This window comes from Pseudonaja textilis, chromosome 13, assembly GCF_049901715.1.
Source record: "Pseudonaja textilis isolate UNSWEBS1 chromosome 13, rPseTex1.2, whole genome shotgun sequence".
Taxonomy (NCBI): Eukaryota; Metazoa; Chordata; class Lepidosauria; order Squamata; family Elapidae; genus Pseudonaja; species Pseudonaja textilis.
The window spans coordinates 21,245,799-21,269,154 of NC_142002.1; the positions used below are offsets into that span (position 1 = coordinate 21,245,799).

General features: G+C 55.3%; 1 protein-coding gene across 3 annotated transcripts; it reads right to left on the reverse strand.

The window, feature by feature from the left end:
* Nucleotides 1-332: 332 nt before the first annotated feature.
* On the reverse strand, nt 333-18,364 carry CGNL1 (cingulin like 1). Of its 3 annotated transcripts, none has more exons than XR_015745136.1 (19): nt 16,802-18,364; nt 16,226-16,320; nt 15,908-16,001; nt 15,528-15,632; nt 15,003-15,151; nt 14,079-14,214; nt 13,756-13,968; nt 10,572-10,778; nt 9,911-10,003; nt 8,825-8,977; nt 8,126-8,296; nt 6,556-6,717; nt 5,841-5,930; nt 4,928-5,011; nt 4,375-4,499; nt 3,728-3,836; nt 3,470-3,633; nt 2,877-3,092; nt 570-2,577 (listed from the first exon to the last, which is right to left on the reverse strand). XR_015745136.1 is itself a non-coding variant. In XM_026709492.2 (18 exons), the coding sequence occupies exons 1-18, from the start codon at nt 18,362-18,364 to the stop codon at nt 2,939-2,941; spliced, it is 3,867 nt and encodes a 1,288-aa protein (XP_026565277.2). In that variant the 3' UTR covers nt 333-2,938. The 3 variants fall into 3 exon arrangements, 1 of the variants encoding a protein (XP_026565277.2); XR_015745137.1 differs by having other exon boundaries at nt 2,237-2,367; XM_026709492.2 differs by having other exon boundaries at nt 333-3,092.
* Between the last annotated feature and the right edge of the window lie 4,992 nt (nt 18,365-23,356).

Genomic DNA, 23,356 nt, shown 5'->3' on the forward strand with positions numbered 1-23,356 from the left:
AAATACAGTGTGTTGAGTGAGGATGGGGGATGTAGAGAGGAAGCTCTTTGGCTACTGAGCTGGGCACAAACAGTTTTTCTCTTCTCCTCCGGAGGGAAGGGACTCACGGCCCCGATTCCCCCCTCCCCTTCCTGAGATCAACAGCAACATTCCTGGGACATCACACAAGCCGTAACCTGATGGGAAACTTACCAACAAATGGAAACAGGAAACATCTGAGGATTATATGCCTTTTTTTTCAACACCTCAAGCTAATCGGTGGAAATAACAGGGTATTTTTGGACCCTTGTGCATTAATGTTGCACAACAGACTTGCACATGACAACACCAAGGCAGAAAGATTTACCATTTATTTCAAAATAACTAGAGTTTTATGATTTAGCATGTCTGGAGGTAGCTGCAAAAATTCCTTGGTTTTTTCTCCAAATTCTTTACAGTCTCAGTCTCAGTTTATACTGGACGTTTTTCCAGTAAAAGCCCTTGAAATTAAAAGTAAATTTGTTTCCCAACAGATTTTTGTCTTCAGCTTGCTCAGACACGATCCAAGAAGAGAGTGGTAAAGAATAGTATTAAAATAAAAGTGGCATTTTAGTATCAGAAGAAAAAATACAAGAGTTTGAACTGATTGTCAACACAGCACATTTCCAGGTCATTTCTTCCTTGTTTTTAAAAACTATTGACAGATAAAGAAAATGCATCTCATTCAGATTAGCTGCAAACTTCCTGAGAATAAATCTGTTGAAAATCAAGTACATCTCAGGGCAAATATTTCCCCATTACCTATCAGTGGATACGAATGCTTTACAATACGTTTTGACACATATTTTCAGATCATGACATCAAGGAGTCAACCAGCTCCTTATCTCTCTTGGCAGGACACAAGCTCTAAAGCAGGCATGTCAAACGGGCAGCCTACAGGCTGGATGCGTCACCCCAGCTCTGCAAAGGGGAAAAACATCACCATACGTGATGTGACGGAAACGTGATGCTGCATGTTTGGCACCCGTGCTCTAAAGTTACCTGAACAATTTGGACAAATTACTTCACGATCTCATTCATGAAGAACTGGAGCAAAAAAAGCACTATCTGGTTTCAGGATCTGTCCTGCTTTATCTGCTATGATCAGAAACCGTCTGTCAAGAAGTTCCAATCTTTCAGGTTATCTTCTGTGATCTTTTGTGGCTCCCACTAATAGAATGCTATGAAATTGGAGCCCTTCCCTGTGGGAGCAGAAGGTGCTCGGTCGCTCCACCTGCCACCTCCTCTTCCACAAGGGTTCTCCTTCCCCACCTGAGATGGCGGGACTGAACCAGCAAGCAGGCTGGCCAGGGGCTCCACTTGGGTCTTCTGCCAAGGAAAAAGCCGCTTCTTCTTGGCTCAGCAAGCTAGCAGAACTTTGCTTTTTTCAAGTCTCACGGCAACAGAAAGAGCCACGTGGCCACCAGAGACAGCAGCAGTCAACTGCCACCAAAATCAGCAGCCCTCCTTCCGTGAACGGGTCAGCTGGACACGAGGACGTCCTGCCTCTGCACTTGAGGCACACGCCCGCGCAGACATGCTCACAAAGCCCAGATCCAAATCCTGGGCTTCCCTCTTCCCGTTCCCTTCCTCAGTCTATGGTCTCTGCTCCTACTATGCGGCCCGTGGGATTTGTGGGTGGGAGGGAAGCCCGATGACATGACGTGTCCCATGGAGTGAATTGGCTCTAAGGCCCAAAGGATGTTGTGGAGCCAAAGCAGACCCTCCTTAAGGTTCCACTCGCAAACCCACAGAGTCCAGATGGCAAAGCTTTTCGGGAGCCTTATTTTCCCTCTCTCAAGGGACGGTGCAGCTTCCAGCATTTGTTTATGCTGGAATTTAACATCCTCAATGTGGACTCGGAAAAAAGACATCGGAGGCTAACCGGTTTCGAACTGAACTCTTTGACAAAGTTGTAGAAGAGAACAGTTGCCCAGGGCTGCTAATACTATTATTTCCTCATTAAAGGTTGTCCTAACAGAGCAAAGATTTGGTGGAAAGATAAAAACGCAGATCATAATAGAAACGTTTGCAAACACTCGTAAGTTCTCCCAGGGCATTCAAATGCCCCTTACAGGCAGCTACCATTAAAACTGGAGGACAAGAAAACAGAAATGCTTTTTCTGATGTGCTTCTCAGCCCTTTATAACCCACCAGAGGAGCAGTTATTGCCATCCGGGAAGAGCCAAGCAACTGTTCCCGCTCCAAACCCAAAGGCAGCCGTGGCTCCAGCAGGCCAGGCCAGCCCCGCTTCTCCTCTGCACCCGGGGCTGCTCCAGGTCGGAGCAAAAGTGTCTTTCCGGAAGGGTGGCAAGATCAGGAGCCAGCCGTCTCCCATCGACTGGATCCCTGGAAGCCAGAGCAAGGAAGCCGAGGCGGGGAACAGGGAACAGTTTTTCTGAGCGGAAATGGCTCCTGGTGTCCTGTTTTTTCCACCTTCCCAAGGCCACGCTGCTTTCCTTCAGCTCGTAAACACGTTTGTTTGCTGAACAAATGGAGTTTACTGCAACAGGGTTTTAAGGCTTATGCACTGTTGATGTGCGCTACAGAAGCATGGAACTACACAAAAACGTTGCAAGAGTTGCAAACAATCATGATTCAAAAATATGTACATTATTCTCACCTCCCGCTCTGTATATTCCTTCCTCTGACCTAGTAACAAACACTCTCCCTCCCCTCCTCTGAAACGGCTTCCAAGGGGAAGACCTCCAGTTGGGGGCAGTCTGGGGCCAGCCAGGTGCTCAGAGCTAGAAGCCTCCCTGAAGGTGTGAACTGGAAGGCCTTTCTGTTCACAAGAGTTTCTTTCTGAAATACACCTGAACACTTAGGCACATTTAAGAAAAAGGAGCCACGGTCACCTGACGCTACGATTCCTGCAGCCGGTGGCGCCTGGATTCCGCGGAGCCTTGACTGCCGGCCATTAAGGCTGGTTGGCATCCTTCCTGGCTTGGCCGTCGCTGTGCTTGAAGGGCTTCAACCCCAAGGGGGCATCGAGAAGGCTCTCCCCATCAGTGCTGAAGTCATCGTCCTCATAGTCCAAGTCGCTCAGCAGCTTACTGGAACTCTTCTGGCGTCTGCGGAAGGAAAGGTTCCCCCCCGACTGAGACGCGGCCGGCGACCTTCTGGGCCACGCGGGGAGTTTGGTCTAATTGGCAAAGCGGCTGCGGCCAAAGGGTGTGGTGTCTTTCAAGGCCCCGCAGAGCACACCTGCTGTGGGGCAGGTGTCTTTTCTCCTAGGGAAGAAGACGGTCCTGGCAGCCCAGCCCCATTTCTGGGCACTCAAGTGCAAACTGGCCCGCGTGTTGGGAGAATCCAGGCCGAGGGGCTCAGGGGGAGGCCGGCTGCCCAGGCAACACACTCCTTTTCAGGAGAGGAAGGCGAAGAAGAAGGGAGCAAGGGTCAGGTGGCAGCTCTCGAGGCTGCCCAGGGCTGGCCGGGCCTCCTTTCCCACCTGAGGTCCTGCCGGATGGTGGCCAGTTGTCCTTGCAGCTGGTCGTTGAGGTCCACTTGGTCTTCCAGCTCCCTCTGAAGCTTCTTCTTGGTGTTCTCCAGCCTGTCTATTTCTTCCTCTGCTTCCTCCACCTGCCGCTTCATGGCCTTCAGGCGCAGGCTGAGCTGTGGAGCGAGGAGAGGGCCCTCCTGGGATCAGGCAGAGGCTCCTTGGGGCCCCTAAGAAGCGATGCGTCCCCCGGGGCCCTTCCCTGCTTACCTGGTCCTTCTGGTCAGTCAGGGAGAGGTGCTCATCGTCCACCTGCATCAGGAGCTCCTTCACAGTCCTCTCCAGTCGGCGGTTGGTCAACTGGAGGTGAGCTCGGTCCCTAGGAAGGGGCACCAGGTGAAGACCCCTCTGGGCCCCCAGGGGCTTCCCGGCCCTCCCCCCCAAAATGGCCGCTAGCTCTCTTTGGACATGGGGGCCTCAGCACGGGGGGAAAGGAGGTTGCAGCCAAGCTGGCTGGGCTGGCTGGGAAGGGAAGGGGGAGGGGCTCAGGGTTCCATACCGCCCCGCTCACCCAGCCCCCTCCTGGCTGGGCTTTGGGGAGAGATGCTGTGACTGAACAGGGGCTGATGGGGGCAGCCACAGGCCCTCCAGGTGGCCTTTCTCACTTCCACCCGTCTCCCTCCTGAGCACTGCTGGTCATTTTTCTCAATTTAACTTGATCTCATTTAAGGGGCCCATTCCTAAAGCTCTGTTTGGCTAATGAAGCTATTTCCTGGAAGGGGGGCGGGGCGGGGGGCAAGGAAACCCCCGCATCAGCCTCCCGCCTGTGGGCAGGAATCCCGGAGTCGCCCACGGAGCAAAGCGGCAGGGCTGGATTCCAAGCCCGGGGGGTGTCATTGGGAGGGGCCTCCTCGTACCTCTCCTCACTCTCCAGCTGCTCCTCCAGCTCCAGGAGGCGGGCTTCCATCTGGGCCACAAGGCCTTCCTTGCTGGGCTTGTGAGCGGCTTCCAGGTGCAGGATCTGGCCTCTCAGCTCTTTGTTCTGGAGGAGGAATCGCCCCCGTCCGTCAGCAGAGGCACCTGGCCCCCCAGGAGGTCGGAAAACTGGCCAGCCCCACGCAGGGACCCTTGCCCCAAGCTGTGAGATGGGGTCGGAGGGCAGAGGAGCCGCCTTTCCAGTTCAGCCCGGAGGAGGAGCGGCTGCCCCAGAAGGGAGGGGAAGCCGGCTCCCTCCATGGGCAGATTCGTCCTCGGGAAGGCCTGGAGGAGGAAGGGGTGGGTGCTGGGGTGCAGGCAGCCCGCCTGGGCACAAACCCCAGGGAAACCCTCAGCGTGCTGGACTCTGGGACAGGGGACTCGGGACAAGGCTGGCCCTGGACACGGAGGGTGCTGGGCGAGGCTCGGGGCTGGGGCTGGAAGGGTGTTGCGGTCTCAGGGCAGAGCAAAGGAAAGATCAGGCTGCCTTCTGACCTGCCTTTCCAGGGTGGTCTTGTCGCCCTCCAGCTCTTGCCTGGCTGTCCTTTCCTGGAGGAGTTTGCTCCTCATTTGCTCCATCTGCAAGGGAAGAGGAAGAGAGGAGGGAGAGGGCAGAAACAGCCACCGTAAGCGAATAGTAAATCGAACCAGGGAAGAAACACGGCCACCTGCAGTCCAGGCTGAGGACCCAGGCGGTAAAATGGCACTTGGGAAGGCAAGAGAGGCAGCCTAGGCCAGGCTGCACCTGTGGCAACACCTGCAGTTACGTGAGATGGGACAAGCCTTGGGCTCCCTTCCCTGCAGCAGCCCATCCAGGCCCTGAGGGAAGCTGGGCCGGGCCGCCCTCCTTGTTCCTGGCGGGTTGGCAGCTTATTCAGCAGCGACAGTGACCAATAACAGAGCTATTATTCCACTGTGATGCGTCTTCAGGAAGCCCTGCATCCAAGCCCGGACCCAGGACAAGCCAGGCTTTGTCCCGTGTGTAGGAAATTGGGAGTGCCGGAGCCTCGGAAAGGCAGGCGTGTTTTGCCTAATGGAGGCAATTGGCTGGTTAGTCAGCTGAGGTTTATGGCGTTTCCAGCCTCCAAAGGAAGCCTCTGCCAGCCCTTGCCAGGAAGAGAAGGTCCCAGCGGGTCGCACACAGGCTGCGGGGGGGAGAGAGAGAAAGGGGCCATCTTAAGCCACAAGGGCCACTGCGGGGGCCGGACCACCTCCAGGAACCCACCTGGGCTGGCTGCTGGGGTGTGTGTGTGTGCGCGCACGAAGGCCCTGACTGTGAGGAGGGCCAAGCCTGCTTCCCAGTGCTGCTCCTGAGGCGGCCGCTGGAGGCAGATCGGGCCCGGCTGGGGCTTCCTGCTCCTTCCTTCCCCAGTCTTGCACCCGCCCCCTTAGCGAAGCCAAGGCCTACCTGCTCTCTGTCCCTGCCAATCCTCCCAGACAGGATATCGGAATTGTTCCGTTCTTCTTCCAGCTCCAGCTGCAGCTGGGATATCTTGTCCTGAGGAGAAAAACAATGTCCCCCTGCAACATCCGTGGCACGTACAGCGCAAGGAGGACCCCCTGAAGTGGGACCCGGCCGAAGGGAAGGGAGGAGAGAAGAGGAGCAGCGGCTCAGCCCGGCAGCCCCAAAGGCAGCTCGGAGCCCCCGGGAAGAGGCGCTCTCCACCTGAAACAGCCCAAGCAGCCGTCTCAGCACCCCCACTAGAGTCCCCTTCACCTAAAGGGCCGTGTGAAACCACACCTTCCACAGGTGAGCACATGGGCTCCTTTGTGTGCCAGCTGCAGACGGAGAGGGGGAGGCCTCGGTTGGCTCAGAGCCCCCCAAGCTTCATCTGCAAGCACACCGGGGGCAGCTTAGTGGCTTTTACTTCAAGGATCTTGCAAGACGAGGACCTGCCTTGCAGCCCCCAGCCACGTCGGCTGGCCGTCTGACGTGGGATCCAGGGGGGGCCCCAGAGACCAAGGAATGCTGCCCCAGGCAGGGAAATAAGCTACTCAGAAGAAGAGGCGCCTGCCTCAGAGGCCCTTCAGGATTTCGCAGGTGAAACGCTGAGTGGACGGACATCTTTGCACAGCAAAAGACGATTAATTTCTCCGCCTCCCCAAACACGGTTCATTTCTACCTCCAGTATCTTGGCCTGTCTTGCCCGATCTTCTTTCCAGTGGCTTTTAGTTTCCAGTTCATATTCCAAGTTCTTCACCGTGTCTTCCAGAAGCCGAGTCTTTGTGAGGATTTCTTTTTGGGCTTTTTTGTGACCCTGTAATTCTTCCTCCATAAAACGTACCTGAAAGTCAAAGGAATGTGTCCCATAAACCTCTCACCTGTATGCTCTGTAGACACCTGCTTGGCAGATGGATCTAGAGGCAAGGAGACATTTCTGCATTTTGCAGGCCCAGATCCTACGTTTCTTCCATCTCAGCTAGCCTCAAGGCTGTGAAGGTGCACAGGTGCCACAGGAAGCCAACACTTAATTCTGTATGCAGACTGGCTCGCTAGCCCCGACCTTAACTTTAACCCCAACCCATTTCCTGAAAGAGAAGCAAGCGATCAACGGAAACATCTCATGCCCACAGCGCAAAAGACTTTGAGGGTTCTGCAATCCTTCCCCATAGAAACACCAGGGAGACAGTCCCTTTTGCTGGCTGGGCCTGTCCAGATCCCATTCCAGATCTGCTCCAGAAAGGGTGCAACAGCTGGCAGACTGTGCAGCACATTCACTCAGTCTTCACGTGCCCCGAGATGCGGTGCTGGTTCCCAGCTTGGCTGGTTTAAAGAACGGGTTGACCCATCTAGGACAGTCCTGGGGATCGAGGGCTCTTAGCCGGGATGGCAGCATGGCTGCCTCCACAGGGCAACAGCTGGCAGACTGGGGTCTTCTGTGGGCTGTTGGTGGCCATCCTGAGGACAGACGCCTGGGCCACAAGGCCCAGAGGCCTCCTCCAGCCGGTCAGCCCATTCCTCAGAGCGCAAGTTCATTTGGGAGCACTGAACTTTGGGAGAGCACGTGTGTGCAATCTTCTTCCGGCCACAAGGGGGCAGCCATGCACCGCGAGGCTGCCGGAATCAGGATAAAGGGGCCTGAACATGGTCCTTGGCCCCTCACCCAGCTGGTGGCCAGAGGGAAGGCAGAGCCTCCTAAGAAATGGCCCCACTTTATTTGCTTTGCATAATCTGCTTCCTGATGTTTCCATTTTCAGCTGACATTTCTTAAGAGCCGCCTGTTTGCTTTAATAGCCGGCCCCTCCCTCCTCCTGGCTTGTTCCAGGCTTAGTCCCAGTGCCCGGAGAAGCTTCCTTTGCTTCTCCTGGCACTGGGAATGCAACCCAGACAGACTGTTCCCAAGCAGTGGCTGGGCTGACCTCCGGCAAGGACAGCTGGACCTTAGGCTCACAGCCCCTGGTGTGGCTTGTGCCGGTACCCTGAGCCAGGTATTGGGGCAGCCCCGACTTGGTCAAGGGTGTCCCCTCAGTGGGACAAGTGGGGCGAGGAATACTTGCTGATGTTGTAGCAACACAATTGGGAGTCAGCCTCACTTGGGTATTATTAGCTGTTTATCATCTGTTTGACCCACAACTAGTTTCTGCTGGGCTTGTTCCAGTCCCTTCTAGTTTGGGTGGAGTTTAATTGATGCTTTTGGTTCCTTGGTCCGATTGATGCTTTTGGCGGCAGGCAGGAAGGGAGGCTGTCGGTACCTGCGCTTGCATTCTGAGGATGGTCTGGGAGGCCCTTTCCAGCTCCAGGGTTTTGTCCCGCAGCTGCTGCTGCGAATCTCTCAACTGCTGCTGGTTCTTCTCCTTGTACTCCTCAAGCTGCTTCTGGAGTTTCTGGGTCGATTCCTGGGACACTTTAACGATTTCCGCCATCTACTCAAGAGAAAAGCACTGCTATGGGGGAGGATAAAAGCTTTCCAAGGAGGGAAGGGGGTCTCAACTGCCAAGTGGACTCCCACGCCTGCGGGGCAAAGGCGGGTGCCCCCAACCCCCTGGAAAACCCTCTTCCTGCGAGGTTGGGCTGCCAAGGTCTTAATGAAAAGGAACCATGGTATTTGGATCCTGCCCTGGTTCTTTCCCCTCAGGCTCTACGGACCTTGATGGGGAAGGACGTGGATCCAACAGAAAGCTTTTTTGCTGCGGAAATGCCGCACCTGGAGAGCCAGAGAGCTCACTCCGCCATTCGTCTTTTGTAAACACCTGTAAGGGATTCCTAGGCACTTCTGCAGAGACTCTGGTTGACCATTATTTGAAAAAGAGGAGAGGCTGCTTCCTTGAGATCTGGTCACCAGCTGTTTTTCTGTGCTGCCTCCTCTGAAATTTTGGTGGCTGGCAGTTGAGATGTAGGGATGCTAATCTCCCCCCAAAGCCCCAGACCCTCCGGCCAAATGGGCCATTTACCTCCTTCTGCAGCGTTTCAACAGTTCCGTCCAGCTGCTGCCGCTCTTTCTCCAGTTCGCGCTTCATCTTCTGTAGCTGATCTTTTTGGGAAGCTTCGTCTTCCAGGCAGCCCATCAGCTGCTGCTGCTCCTGGCTCAGCCGACTGATCTTCCGCTGCGGAGGGAGGGAGGGAGACGTGGCTGCGTGGGCCCCCGAGAACCCCAATGGCCAGGGGCAGAGCAGCCTCCCAGGCAGGGTCGAGGCTCAGTCCCGGGCTCTCCCCACTTAACCAGGGCACAGATCTGCCCTAGCTGTCTCCTCTCTCCGCTCTGTTCCAACTTTTGCCTTCAGCTGACAGCCCCTCTCAACACAGGGCGAGACCCCCTCAGGCCTCTCGAGGCCGTGAAATGCTACCTGCAGAGCCAGTGCAGCCTAGTGATGGAGGCCTTAGGCTAGAGACCATGAGTTCAAGTCCCAACTGGGTGACTTTGAGTCAGTCCCTCCTCCCCCTCAGCCCAGCCCATATCACAGGGGAAGAAGGGCTGCTGCTGTGGGGAAAATAGGAGCAGGAAGGGGTGCTGGAGAGATTCACGGCCGCCTTTGTAGAAATAACGAAGGAGGGAAATAAATGAGCCCAGATGTTCCACATGCATCATAAACCAAATTGCCCCAATCAGAAGAACTAAAAAAATCCACACATCTTTGAAATGAAAAGTGAGATCCAAATTCTGCAGCAGCCACCGGACGTTTGCTAGCAGGGGGAAGGCCAAAGCCCTGGGAAGCAGAATGCACTTGGGCTGCCCACCGTGGCTCCAACCGCCATGGGAGGAACCAGGAGGCAAAGGCCCAAGGAAGCGGGGAAAGAAGGGCAGGCAAGCCTCTTGGCCTCTGCTGCAGCCTACAGGAATTGAGAGGAAGAGGAGGACACTCCAGTATGCAGACCCAGCAACAATGGCCACCATCTAGAAAACTCCCCGGCATTAAAAGCTGTCGAGGTGACATGGTGCACAGCTGCTACTTCTTGTTCATACTCTCTGCTCCGTACAACTCTGGGACGCCGTTTTTATCACCCCCACCCTGCCCCTTTAAATGTTGCTTCTTTCTCACCTGGGCGTCCTCCAGCTGGGCTTCCAGGGACACCTTGGCCGAGGCCAGCTGGCGGGCTTCCTCCTTGACATGGCTCAAGGACTGCATCTCTCTCTGCCAGGATGAGAGATTGACTCATTGGCCTGCACATCTTAAGCAAATCTGGGCAGCTCACAATAACAATGAAACCAATACAGTGTCAAACAATCAAACAAAAACTCTGACTTGGCTCTGTTTGAACCTCAGCAGCTGCCGCCGCCTGCACCCACCGAACCGCACCTGTGTTTCGAGACGTCGAGCCCCCATGAAGCCCCAGCCATGGGCCCGATTTACAAAGGTTAAGAGCTGCGAAGCTGCCCAGAGGAGGCCCACCGACCCCAGGCCCTCCTCCAAGGCCCACAACGAATGCCAGGAGAAGGCGGCCCTGGAGGGTCCCTTTCAGGAATGGGCACTGGTGGGATTGGGACACTTGGCAGGTGCCTGACCTCTCTAGGAGGGAGGCGGCGGAGGAGGCAGCTCTGCCTTCTGCTGGTGACGCCTCCCAACAGGCAAAGGGACTTTTTCACTGGTTCCTGCAGTTTTCAGGTGACCCACCATCGTCGCTTGGCTAACAGTGATGCCATGAAGGCCAGGACAGCCAAGCCTCCATCCTGCCCTGCTCCCGGCTCGCCCTGAGACTCACCATGCAGCTTCTCAGCCTTTCCTCGGCTTCCTCCTTGCCTCCCCTCAAGTCCTCCAGTTCCAGCTGCAGGTCTTGCTGCTGCTTCTCCTGCTGCCCCAGGGCCCTCCTCAGCCGGCCGTTTTCCTCGGCCATCCCAGCCAGTCGGCCTTCTTGGCTCCTTTGCGCCTTCTCAGCTTCAGCCTTTGCACTGGACAGGGCACCGATTTCCTAGGGAGACAAGCCATCGTCACTCGGATCAGAGGGGGGCAGTGCTGAGACCGGTTGAGCCTCCTCCTTCCTCGCCCTGGAAGGCCAGCAAGGCTGGGGAGGGAGCAGTCCAGGGAGCCCGGTCTGCATCCCTGCCTGGGCAGCCTGTGCCTGTCAGAGGAGCCTGGAAAGACCTTCTCTGACTGCGAAGAAAGAGGCCTCTCGCCTGGAAGGGGATGGCCGCTTAAAAGCCAGTGTGGGGTCTGGAGGAGGAGGAGAGGCAGAGAGGAGGGAACCGTCCCCTCTCTCAGCTGCCTGCTTCCAGTCACCCACAAGCCTTCGGAGAAGGTCTTGCCCTTCCGTTTGAGCAGGAAGGTTTAAATCTGGTCTGCAGGCACAAGAACGGAGCAATGAAGCTAAACAGAAGCAACACCTTTTCTGGCTAGCAATAAAGCGCTCGCTGAAAATGAGAGAAGGTAGACCTGGAATTCATGAGCAAGTAATAGGGCCTTTTTCACGTGTTAATTAAGGGCTGCAGTTCTCACTGCTAAAGCACAGCAGGGCAGTTTCCCCAACCCAGGAAGCAGCCCTGGCCAGAGGGCACCAATGTCCTGGGCACATTGAAAGGCGGAGCAGAATCCAGCCGTTTTATGCACTTGTTTTCATTGAACTTGCTCACGGCAGTGCAGTTCCCTGCGACTCTTCCAAGGGTTAAGCTGCGATTCGTGTTGTCAACACACAGCCCTGCATCACAGCCACCTAACTGGCTGGGTGAGATTCCTACAAACCAAGGCCAGGATCACCTGTTCCCAGAGCCAGATATGCACAGAGAATATCAGGAACCCAGAAGACGCAAACAAGGCGCTTTGAGAGCCAGTCCAACTGGCCTTGAACTTCAGGAGTTGTGCCTCAGAGTGATTCCTTGCAAGGCTGTGCAATGAGGACAAATGGTCCTCTCAGCCTTGGCGGGGGGACGGACGGGGGACGGACAGGGACAACTAGCGCTCTTTTGTGACGACTGCTGCTGCTGCTCTAGAGTTGTGACATCTCCAACGTCAGGGAACGGGAGGTCTGGCTGAATCCCAAGAGGTCGAAATTTGGGGAAGCTTAGGAGTGAATTCCCCGCCCAAAGCCATTCACCAGGACAAGGAGCATGGTGGGCAAATCCCAGCTGCCCATTAACAGGAAAGAGCTAGTGACATTGCCCGGGTTCAAGGCCACAGCCTTGGTTCTGTGGAGCTGACAGGGCTTGCTCCTTCAGTGAGGGACCATCTGCCCCCTTTCAAACTGCCAATGCCGAAACCAAAAAATTTCCAAGCACTTTGCTGGCCCAGGAGGTACCTCCTGCATTGCTTAATCTTGAAGTTTTTTTAAAGACCTGCTTGCATGTTTATACCCTGATGATGCCTGTTTCTGAATTGTTATTTCCTGTGGCATTCTAGATTAGGACGCAGCTCCAGTGCTTTTCATGGAAAACCTAGTTGTGAACATTTAAATAAAGGATAGAAGAAAGAGCATCACACGGGAGAGACGTAGGCCCTGCTCAGAAGGCAGGCTGTTCCGGCTCCCCTTCTTCGGTGTCCAGGCAGGAAAGGGGCACTCGGGACGGCCAGCCCCCCGGGGAAAGAGCCTCCCCCCCCCTCCTCCTCCTCTTGTCCTGGCTCTCAGGTGGGCAGGAGCAGAGCTGAGCTGCTTCAACTCCTCCTTCCCCACAAGGCCAATCCCCCTCCTGCTCCCCATGGTGAATGGGCTGCATCAGTAGCAGCGGCTGCCACCTTTTCATTTTCTCCCTGTAAAGTGCCACTCAGGCAGGGGCAGGTTGGCAGCCTCTCCCTCCTTGCAGTGGAATTCCTGAAGGGAGTTCGATTTCTACCCCCGCCTCCTACTCGAGGGAGCACCACAAACAGATTTAGTGCCAGGAGAGAGAAATCGAGCTTTGCTTGCTGGCCAGAAGAGCCAAGCTCTCCAAGGAAATCTGACACCCAACCAAGTGACCGGTGGCCCTGGAAAACAGCAGCACCCCAAAACAGAGCTGCAAGAGGCGGGAGGGCCTAGCAGCTGGCTGACCTGGTGGGCGTCTCACCGCTCTTTGGGGCAACCAAGGTCAGCTGTCGGGCACCCATTAACTGCCGTTCCCAGCGAGGGCCAGGCGAATTCCCTGCCCCAGGGCCTTGGTCCGAGAGGCCTCTCAGGCCCAGTCTCCGGTGACACATTTCCTCTTCAGCTGCAGAAAGCCAAACCCAGGCGGCCCAGAACCAGAGCAAAATGTAGCAGACCTGGGGTGGGTGGCCCGGTGGAGGGGTGGGGCGTACAGGCCAAGTCCATCAGAAACTGGGCCCCAGGGCCTTTTTCTGCCTGGTCCGCTGCAACCCGACCCTCGCCAAGCGGTCTGCAAAAGGTCCCCAGATGAGGGGAGGTGAGGAGGCGCAGCCTGGTGGGCCGGCCCGACTCTCTCCCTTGCCTGGCCCCCAAGACTGGGGGGGTGGGGGGCACTGTTCCTGCTTGTACTGTGGGGCAGAGCGAGGAGACAGGAAGGCGGGCGTCCTGGGCGGGGGTCCCTGCCTTGACTGTTGACTGGCTGAAGTCAAGCGCACGTGCAACGGAGCGGATCCGAAGGAGCAACTTCAACGGTTCAGAGTGAGGATTTTTAAAAATAACAACAGGCAATTATATTTTTTTAAAGCATAACTCACCCAATTAAAAGCAATTAACAGATTGTCTCAAGGTTTACCTTCCAAACAAGCCAAAAACGGGCGGGAGAGTAACAGAGCGAGTGATGAAGAGCCCTCCTTTTATTTCCGATGGGCAACCTGAACGCGGAGCCCTCTCGGTGCCAGGACTGAGAGGGTGGCAGGAATCACCCCGGCACCAGAGAGTCTGTCTGTGCAGGAGGAGGTTCAGGCGGAGGGCGAGGGCTGGGGGAGGGGCTGGCGGGTACCAGGGCCGAGCTGCACTGCTGCTCTGAGAAGCCGCGGACTCTGCTGGGTGCCTCACTGACCTCTGTGGCTTTGGCCAGGCTGTCGCTCAGGCGCTGGAGCTCCCGGACGTGCTGCTCCTTGAGGTGGCCCATCTCCCGGTCCTGGCTGGCCATCTCTTCCTTCAAGACGCCCTTCAGGGCCGTCAGCTCCCGCTCCCGTTTCTTCAGGGTCTTTTCTTGCTGGTCGTGGAGCACCAGCAGCTCCTGCAGCTCCTGCTTCATTTGCATCAGCTCCTAAACTCAGGAACGGAGAAGGAGAAAGCGGGGCGGCCCTGTTCAGAAGGCCCCCAACTCCTGGCTTCCTGCCTGCCACGTTTCCCTGCTCCAGCTCAGGGTCCCCTCACCTCCATGAGTTGCTCCTTCTCGCTGCCCTCCGCGTGCTTCGTGCTGTCCAGTTCATCGTGCATCTCGGAGAGTTGATCCTGCAAGTCTCGGATCTCCCTCTGGTGCTGCTCCCGTTCCATTTTCATTTGGAAAAGCCTCAAAGGGGAGGGAGAAAACAGCGTTTTTGAGAGGCCTTCTTTGGCCTGCCAGCTGGAACCCAGGCCAGTCCTCAAAAGCCCTCAAAAACTTCAGGAAAGCCCAGTTGGGTGGCAAGAGCTAACAGTGGCCAAAAGGGTAAAAGGTGACTTGCAAGGGAAGTGAATGAGTGGAAAGAAAAAATAAACGGTGCAAGGTAAAAGAAAAGAGAGAAGAAAGAAAAAAAATTCAAATATAATAAAGAAAGAAAGAAAGATATACAAAGAAATAACTTTCATCACAAGTATAAACAAATTTAGTCACTCTCCAAGGTTACAAACTTCTCTCTCTTCTTCCTATCCCTGGTCCCATCTCCAGGGACAAATCCATAAATCCTCAACTTTTCAGTCCTGGAGTCAGCAGAAAGTCTTATCATGGGCTGCCAGAAATAGCAACGTATTTTAATTTTGATCAAATAAACCAATTTTTATATTCCTTCCTTTTACTTGCAACAGTCACAATCTTTAGTTCAGGGGTCCCCAACCTGCAGTCCGTGGATCAGGACCGCCTACGAGCAATCGATCTGCGCAAAGAAGTGAGGGAAGGAGGCAGCCTGTGGAACCAGGCCCCTCCGGTCCATGGAAAAAAAACCTCTACCCAAAACCGGTCCCTGGTGCCCCAAAGGTTGGGGAGGGGGTGCGGCTTTAGTTCATTCCAATATTGTTGTAGGAAGAACAATATACTTTTTTCTTTCTCTTTACTTTGTATTGGATTTGATGACTATAGTCAACACTCCTAGCGAAACTCACTCCTCCAGGTTTTCTCTCAGGTCGCTCTCACTTTCCTTCAGCTGCCTTCGGAGGGTGTCTTTCTCCTCCCTGTTTTCTTCAAGCTGTTGTCGAAGCTTCTGAAGCTCTGCTTCCATTGTCTGCCTTTCAGCTTTGAAGTTTTGCTGACTCTAAAGTAGCACATTTTGGAAAAGATAAAAGGAATCGATTAAATCTCTTTGCACCTTTCTAAAGACTCCAGTACTTCTGAGAACTGACAAATGGGCCACGCGTCTATGCAAGAGAACTCCCTTTGTTCCTTCTGAAGGCTGCAGGGTGAAGCAAAGACTAGGGAGCGCCTGGGGTGAGGAGCACAGCCCATCTTCAGCATGCAGTGGGCCTGGATCTGTCGACTGGCCCCAGCGCAACCGGCTCTAAGGGCCAGCAGTCCTCTGGAAGCTGAATTGTGCTCCTGCACCTGTGTGGCTGAGCCGCTCTTAAAAGACCCCCACTCTCTGTTCACATGTGCAGGATCAGTGACCGACAGGAAGTTGGGGGAGGGGCTACCTTGAATTCCAAGTCCAGCTTCCTCTGTAGCTCAGAAACCTCTTTTGTCAATCGCTTCTTCTCTTCCACCAACAGGTCGACTTCCACGGAAGCACCACCAGGCGTCTACAGTAAGACAAGATTCCTTTGTTCTAAACCTCTGAACTTCCTCCTAAGGCCTCCACCAGGGACCTTGGGGGACTTTTCAAAAGATAGCAGCAAAAGGGAGTTGTGTGAGAGAAGCCACAAAACACCTTTGTTGCTCGAGGGGAAGAGACTTCTGGCAAAAACAGTCCTGCCTCACACAATGGCAAAGGCACTTTGCCAGCTGTGGGCCAGGGCTGCCCTCCCAGAACGGGCAGCCACGGGAGACCGAAGGCCCTTTCCTTGGTGCCATTCACCTGGGGACTGCCAGCTGCTCTGGACTTCAGCGTCTGGATTTTCTCAAATACCAAGTTGACTTTCCTCTTGGTAGCGTCCTCGTTTTCACGAGTACTAAAATGTGAAAAGAGACCCAAAGTTTGTTCAAATGGTCAGAAAGCAAAGACCCTGGAGCCTCCAGCCACCTGCAGGATCTACCTGCCTGCAGAGGGGCATTTGCTGTAGGGAGTTCTTGGGCGAATTCATCAGAGTGGAACTTCACCCAGAAACAGAGACCCCAAGCAAGACTAGGTACAGAATACCATGCCACAGGCAAGGTGTTACGCAAGCCCACTGACCCTTCTTTGAGATAGTTGTAGAGAATCTGCTTGGCCGTCTCTTCATTGCTTTGTTGGGCAAGGTCTTGCTGGCCCTTGAGCAGGTCAGGTGTTACCTGAAACACAAAACTCAGGATGAAAAGGATGCCTCAGAAGGAAAGACTCTCGTTTCCAATTGGGCCGACACAAGTTGTGCTGCCCTTCAGTTCGGCAGTTGCTGCAAGCAGCTCTGAAGGGTCAGAAAGGCCTGGAAACTGACCCTCAAATGCAGGAGGCAACCCTGCCCCTTTGAGGCAAAAACCTGAATGGGACTACCTCCCACTTTTTGAGCTATTTCTGAGAAAACAGGCCAGGTAGTAGTTGAGAGAATGCTACCCCGTGTGAAGATCGGGGACAAAAATGATCTATTTTTAAAATTTGCAACATGGAGCTGTTCATTCCAAAATACCCAACTGCCTCAAAGGCAGAAGCCTTTCCACTCAGTCCTGCCCATTTCTCCACCCAGCAGCCACCCTTCCTCAGGCATCGCTGTCCCCTTCCGCCCCAAATGGCCTCTGACTGGCCCACACTGAAGCAGCCTCGGTTGCCAGAAGTTACCTGAGCACTTTTTGAACCAGAAGCAAACGTTTCCATCTTGGAGTGAGTCTGACTCCCGGTGCTTTCTGGGAGCAAGAGAGTGGAGGCCAGAGTTTTAGGGTCTCTTTTTTTATGCTGCCTTGGAAGAGTAGAAGACTTCAAAGGCCAACTCTCTGGGTTCATTTGATCTTGTCTCAGATACTGCAAGGAACCGAAGTGGCTGCTGGGAGACGCTCTCATTTCTGGGGTTGTCTGGAGCTTGCCTGCTGCCGGAGGGGCCACCTGCTTTCCAAGGGGGGCTGCCTTCTTCTCTGGAGACAGTGGCTTCTGCAGGCAAACTTGAGAGGACTGGACCAAATGCTCCGACGATCTTCCTAGGCTTCTGGTGAAGTCACCGATGCGCCCAGAATGCGGCCCGTGAGACCAGGCGCTGTCTACACTCTTGGATCGCTTAGGGTTCTCAGGGAGTGTTCGAGTCCTAAACCCTAACCTTCCTCTCCTTTGGGGACAAACTTTCCTGTCAAACTTTTCAATCAGCTCTTCAACTGCAGGAGTGGAGCCAGTGTCAATGTCACGACCAGTTCCAGGCAAAAATGGGATATAACGCCGGTTTTCATGCCGGTTGACGTGGTCGGCATAGATGGCGTATTCTTGGTCATCTAGGAAAAACCTGGACACAGAGGCGGCAGACGTTGGAGTAGTGGATGGAGAGAAAGATTTCTGGGAACCATTCAGGGCTGCTCCTGCTGAGTCCGGCTGGCGCAAAGGGAGGAGGTCCGGCCTGCATCTCCTAGGATCCGGGCAGGCAGAGGAACCTGCAGCAGGTGAAGGTCCTGCCCCAGAAGTGAGCCATTCAGGCCTTCCGCCAGGATGGCCAGCCTCACTGGGTCTTCCCTGCTGCTGCTGCTGCTGCTGCTGCTGCTGGTGGTTTTGGTAGGGCCTGGTCAAGTCCACCGTTTTTGGTTTTGATTTAGCCAGTTCTGCAAACTGGGGGGTGGAGTCACCTAATGCTGCCCCCCTCAAAGACTGGTTCCAGGGCCTGGAATCCGATTTCCCTTCATCCTCAAGAGACTGGGATTTGCTCAGCAGGCGAGGCTGAAGGTCCTTCAGATTCAAGATACTGTTTGCAGGATTATAGGGTTGAAGCAGCTCTGGATATTTCTGGAAGTTCAGCAAATTAGAGGCCTGGGAAATCTCAGCTTGGGAAGGAGAGGTGGCTTCCTTTCCCTCCGCCCTGCTGACTTGCTTCAGGCTTTTGATCCCACTGGGTGGCACATTATCCCAAAGCCTGCCAAAGGGCCTCCCTTCGTGGCTTTTCCGGAGGAGTTCAAGGGCAGGAAGAGCAGAATCTGGCGCCGGCTGATCAGCTGCAACCTGTTGGCCATTTTCAGGCCCCAAGAGATTTGCTGACAAGCCTCCCTCGGTGTTGTTGAGCACGAGATATGGATGGCCATCGATCCCCTGGACCCGGATGGTGACGCCGTAAGACCCGGCCTTGGCATTCGGAGGGCTCTCCCGTGTTGCCAACTCAGGGGCGCTCACACGGTCCTGCGGCCGGAAACCATTGGGAGAGGACTTCATCATCCACCCAGAGCAAAGCTGCAAAGAAAGCAGAGAAGGAGAAGTGAGGCGGAGATCTTGCCCAGGGAGAAGGAAGACTTCCTGAACTTCCTAGCTGTCCGAGGGCGCCCTGACGAATCGCCCTGCGATGCAAGTGGAGCTCAGTGGGGCCCCAGCTTTGTCAGGCCCCGTCTCCCTATAGGCCCTGGCAGCAGCGCCCTCCCTCTAGCCGGGGGCTCTCTGCTTCCTGACCCTCCGGCTACAGGAAGCCCTGGAGGAGGAGGGGCGGCCTGCTCAGCAGCCGCCCCGCTCTGGAATGCTCTCCTACAGGGTGCCTGGCTGGTACAGCCGCCTCCGCTGCCTAAGTGCTGTTTGTGCCAGCCGAGCACCAGGCAAAGCCCAGGATGTGCTGCGCTTCCTACTCTCTTCAGCTCTGGACCTGTTTTTCATGGTGTTTTGCATCAGTTACTCCACCACCTTTCATTAACATTTCAGTTCATCAGTTGGCAGTAAATACTTTGCTTTGGACGGGTCTCCCGTTGGAAGAGGCGGCAACCTTCCGGAAGCCCCCATTTTGACGAATACAATTGGTTCCTAAGTGCAGACAAACATCAGTCTGGCCTTCTTTCTGCTGTCTCAGCTTCTGGCTCAGAGCCAGGAAACTTCCCTTTGGCTCCCTTGATTTCCCAAAGGCACCCAGGTCCTAAAGCCGAAATTTGGCACCTCTAACATGCCTTTTCTGGAGAACCACTCTGGGGTGTCAGGCTGGGCCTGCCGGCCTTGCAGAAAACAGGCAAGAGATCCAGCCTAGGTCCCAGCGTTGACAGCCTGCCATTCCCTCCCAGGCCGTAAGCAGCCCAAAGAGCTAGGCCGCCTGCCCCATGCCCCTTCCCCAGCTGCTGCCTCCTTGCTAATAAACCCAGGTCAGGAATTCGGCTTTTCTGCCACACCTCAATTCCCAACAAGCAGCTCTGTTTCCTGCCCCCGTTTCCCAACCCCAAAGCCTGGTCCCCCTCCTGGAGGGCCCTGGACTGGCTGCTTCCAAGGCCAGCAATGGGCAAACCTGCCTCTGCTCAGTTTGGGGCAGAGCCCAGCTCCACTCCCCATTTCGGGGGCTTGTCACTGGGAATCCTCTCCCGCTTGTGGGGACCCCGAGCTTCAGCTGGACGAGGGAGGAGGCGGCGGCCCCGGTGGGCCCTCAGCAGGAAAGGAGGCCTTCTGGCTTGTCTCAGCCCTACGCTTCCTCCCGGACCTCCAAGCCACTCTCAGATGAATCCCCCTGGTTTATTCCACCTATTCCCACCTCACTTCAGCTTCCACAGCCAGGAAACAAGGCCTGCATCTACTCACACCAGAGCACGTCTCACACCCTCTGGAACACACAGAGGTGACACACTAAAGGTGACCGGAACAGATTTTAAAACTGGTTTGTAAGAAACAGACCGTACCTGTGACTGATGTGGACAGAGTCTAGCAAAGAGGCTGGTGGACTCACCACACAATGTGGGCCTGTAATTTAGGGATGACCATCTAAATGCAGGTTGAACAGTCTACTAATAATATCAGATGATTTAATATGTTATCATTTTTCACTGATTTGGGGGGCTTAATGCTGTTTTGATTCTAGGCTGTAATTGACATGTCCTTAAAACGGTAACAGTTCTAGCAAAACAACATCATCATATAAACCCAAATCCTTAACTCCATGTCCTGGCTGGGACACCTGGATCATTCAGGGGCAGCCTGTGACTCAACACCCCGCAAGCTCTTTACACAAGCCGGGTTTTCTCTTCCTTCAGCAACAAGGGTGCCCATCCTGCTTCTGCAGGGTGGGAAGCTTCTCCCAGGCGGGTTAGGAATCTCGCATCCCAGCCTCACGGTATTCGGTGCCCAGCTGGAAGTTACTTAGGATCACATTTTTACTGACCTGGAGCTCCTCCTATTTGGTCCCCCTAGCCAGGCCACTTTGTGGTGTCCCTAAAAAGAGGAAAGGTGCCGATTCCAGAGACCTTCCCCGCTTTCTCCCTGCAAGCTGCTGCCCTCCTAAAGAAAGCTGGGGATCGAGGAGGCGTTTCACCAAAGACACACTCCAGTTCTGAGAGTGTTTCCAAGCTCAGTGGTACTTGATCCAAGTATGTCGCTTTGAACCCTGTTCCCTAGAGGCTCAAGGCTGCTTTACAGGCTCTTCAGACGCCCGTTTGGAGCCAAAACTCAGAGCAGGATCCTCCCTTGGCCTCTCCGGTCGGCTCCGCTGCCCTCTCTGGGGCTGCTTTGCATGCCGGAGTGCGGCTACCTTGCAAAACAGAGCTGGGGCTGCAGAGGCATCCCGCTGCCGCCAGCCCTCGCCTTCCCTGGAGCAACTGGGGGTTCAGCTCTCACCCAGGAAGGAAAAAGGCACCCGCACTCCGGAGCCTCAGCCTGCCTTGCGGGGCAGCCTCCTGCGCTTGAGCCGAGCCCCGGGCATGCCAATAAGAGGCTGGAGGCAACGCTCATTCGGTGCCCGCGAGTCCCGAGGGCAACTCCTCAGTGGCCTTCCGCGTTGTCATTGGGCTGCCTCACTAGCTCTGCCGCCCGGCCGCCCAATGGCATTGCTGGGGCTGAAGCGTCTCCCCGGCTGAACCAGCGTGGCCAGCGGCCAGGCCGCCTGCTCCATTTGCCTCCAAGCTTGGACAATCGCCCTCTTTATCCTCCCTTGTGGGAAGAGACGCTCCGGACAGGCAGGCCTTGGCAGGCAGCCACCCACAAGAGGGGACAGTCGCCCGGGGGTGGGGGGGTGGGGGCAGACTGGAAGGGAAACCAAAGCAGGGGATTCTTCCTCATTCCCCTCCCGGCATTTCTTACACCCCCCCCTCCCCCGAACAGCCCTCCCATCAGCAGGGGTAAAGCTGAGAGGGCAGAGGATTCCCATTGGCTGCCAAAGGGGGGACTGGTTTTGTGAAAGAGGAGTTGGGAAATGGAAGCCCCCAATGCAAGGGGCAAAGGGCGCCGGGGCAGGGGGGCGCTTAGTGCCAAGGCTGGGCTGGGCTGGCTGGTGAGCCTCCCAGGCTGAAGCCCAGGGCAGCTTCCCTAGCACAGCCATGGGGGTGGGGGGTGGGGCTGTCCTGGGGCTGGACACGCCAGAGCCAAGGCCTGCTGGGCACAAACCTGCCTGGTCTGGGGTGGCGCTGCAGGAGCTCGATCCACCTTCTCCCAAAGAAGGGCTGGTCACAGGCTGGCCTTGTGCCGCCTGCGCAAAAGCAGCAAGCCAGAACAACTGCCCAGGCAGGGCCAGTTCTCCTCCAGGCCCCCTCGGGAGCCGGCCGTTCCAGCCCTTCCCTAAAGGAGTCCAGGAGGCAGAGGAGCTGGAGATGAAATTCACCACAAAGGGGGACCTGGACTCCTCCTCCGCTGTGGAACGGCAGGCGATGGTTTGCAGAGCTTCCTGGGCTTTGGGCCCAGCATGGAAGCTCCACCTCAGTCCAAGGCCCCACAAGCTTCACGCAGAATTCACAGCTGCATCTTCTCTTAAAGGTTTCCCCTTTAAGTCGGCTGCAAATGTGCCGAAGAGCCTCCAAACCAAACCAGTTCCCAATCCAAGTTGAACTCCTCCCCAAACCAGGAAAAGCAGGCCAGCAGCCTTCGAGAGGAGCAGTGAGCTGCAACTGGGAGCCACACAGAAATCTCCACTGGCAGCTTCGGTTTTCAAAGACAATCACTGGTTTGTGTCCAAGCCTGTGAGCTGAGCCAAGCCAAGCCTTCCTCGGCAGGGGCTCCTTTCAGCCCAGGCCCTGTTTTGCAGAGTGCCTGAAATGGATCCCTTGCAGAGAAGCTCTCCTCCGGCAGGGGAAAGGTGACCTGGCCTTCCGGGGGCTTCGGGTGCCCTTCTCCCTTGCAGCTCCTCCTGCACAGGCCTCTAGCCTGACCCCAGCTGTCGTTCCTCTTTCCTCTGCTGTTTCTCTCTCCTCTCCTCTCCTCTCCTCTCGCTGCCTCTGCACAGCTCCTGGCATTACAAAAGCCCTTCCTTCCTTCCTTCCGTTATCCTTCTGTTCTCTTGGAAGAATGAGGCAGACCTCTGTCTTTTCCCCAGCCCCTTGCTCTGGCAGTGCCCAGAGAGCCCCCCCGTTCCCCCACTTTGTGCCCTCGCAAACCAGTCTCTTCAGATGAAGTCGACCCAGAGCAAGTTCTCTTCTTTTCCTTCCCTTTCTACACTTTCCCCAATTCCCCTCAGTCTCCATCTCCTGTTCTGTCATTTCCTTCCACTGCTCTCTGGGCTGCCTTTAGGCCAGGGCCCACAGCCTGTTTCCCCACATTTATTCCACTTTCCATTTTTGCTGTCATCCTCTGTTTTATATCTTTGGAGATCCTGTTGTCTTTTCTGAATTTTATTCATACAAGTGTATATCCCCCGTAACCCTGGTTTCTGGATAGTCCCACCACAGTTCTACTCGCAGCTGGATTTGCAGGGGAAACAGACTTGCTTGTAAAGAGAGATTAGCCTGCCAGGAAATGAGTGGTGGACACTGGCCGCAGCCCCGTGCTCCACAAAGTCCACTCTGGGGATTCCATAAATGATTACCTTTTGGAATCTAACCTCCTTTTCTGAGACCGAGCAAATACTTTTCTCCAGCAGAGGCTTTTCTCGGGGTCAGAATATCTCGTCTTTTCAGACCTGGTGACAACTCGACTGGTTTCCTCAGCTGACCCTGATTCTCAGTGCCATTTTGCAGGCCTCTCTGAAGCCCATTTGCAGGCATTTTAAAAGGAGGACCCTGCCTCTGGTGGGAATGTGAGGGGCATGCCGGACTGATGTGAACAGGGGTGCCAGAAAGCGAGGACTTGGGAAGTTCAGCGCTTCCTTTGCGATTCTTCTCTCCTTGCAAGCAAATGATCTGTCGTGCGCTCCTTTTCCTTTCACACAGGCGGCTCCTCCCCTTAAAATCCCTTCCTTTCCCACCTCCCTAGCAGCAGCTCCGGGTTCTCTCCTCAATGTGCACCTCCTTTTCTGACTCCGCCGCCTGCCAGGCCTTGTCAGCTGCT

What these genes read in the sequence shown, in the direction of transcription:
- CGNL1 (XM_026709492.2), bottom strand. Translation starts at nt 18,364, where the DNA reads ATGATGAAGTCCTCTCCCAATGGTTTCCGGCCGCAGGACCGTGTGAGC. An exon ending in AGACCACCCTGGAAAGGCAG is followed by an intron (nt 4,500 to 4,927) that starts GTCAGAAGGCAG and finishes TTCCTCCTCCAG; the next exon opens with AACAAAGAGCTGAGAGGCCA. An exon ending in TGACTGACCAGAAGGACCAG is followed by an intron (nt 3,634 to 3,727) that starts GTAAGCAGGGAA and finishes CTCGCTCCACAG; the next exon opens with CTCAGCCTGCGCCTGAAGGC.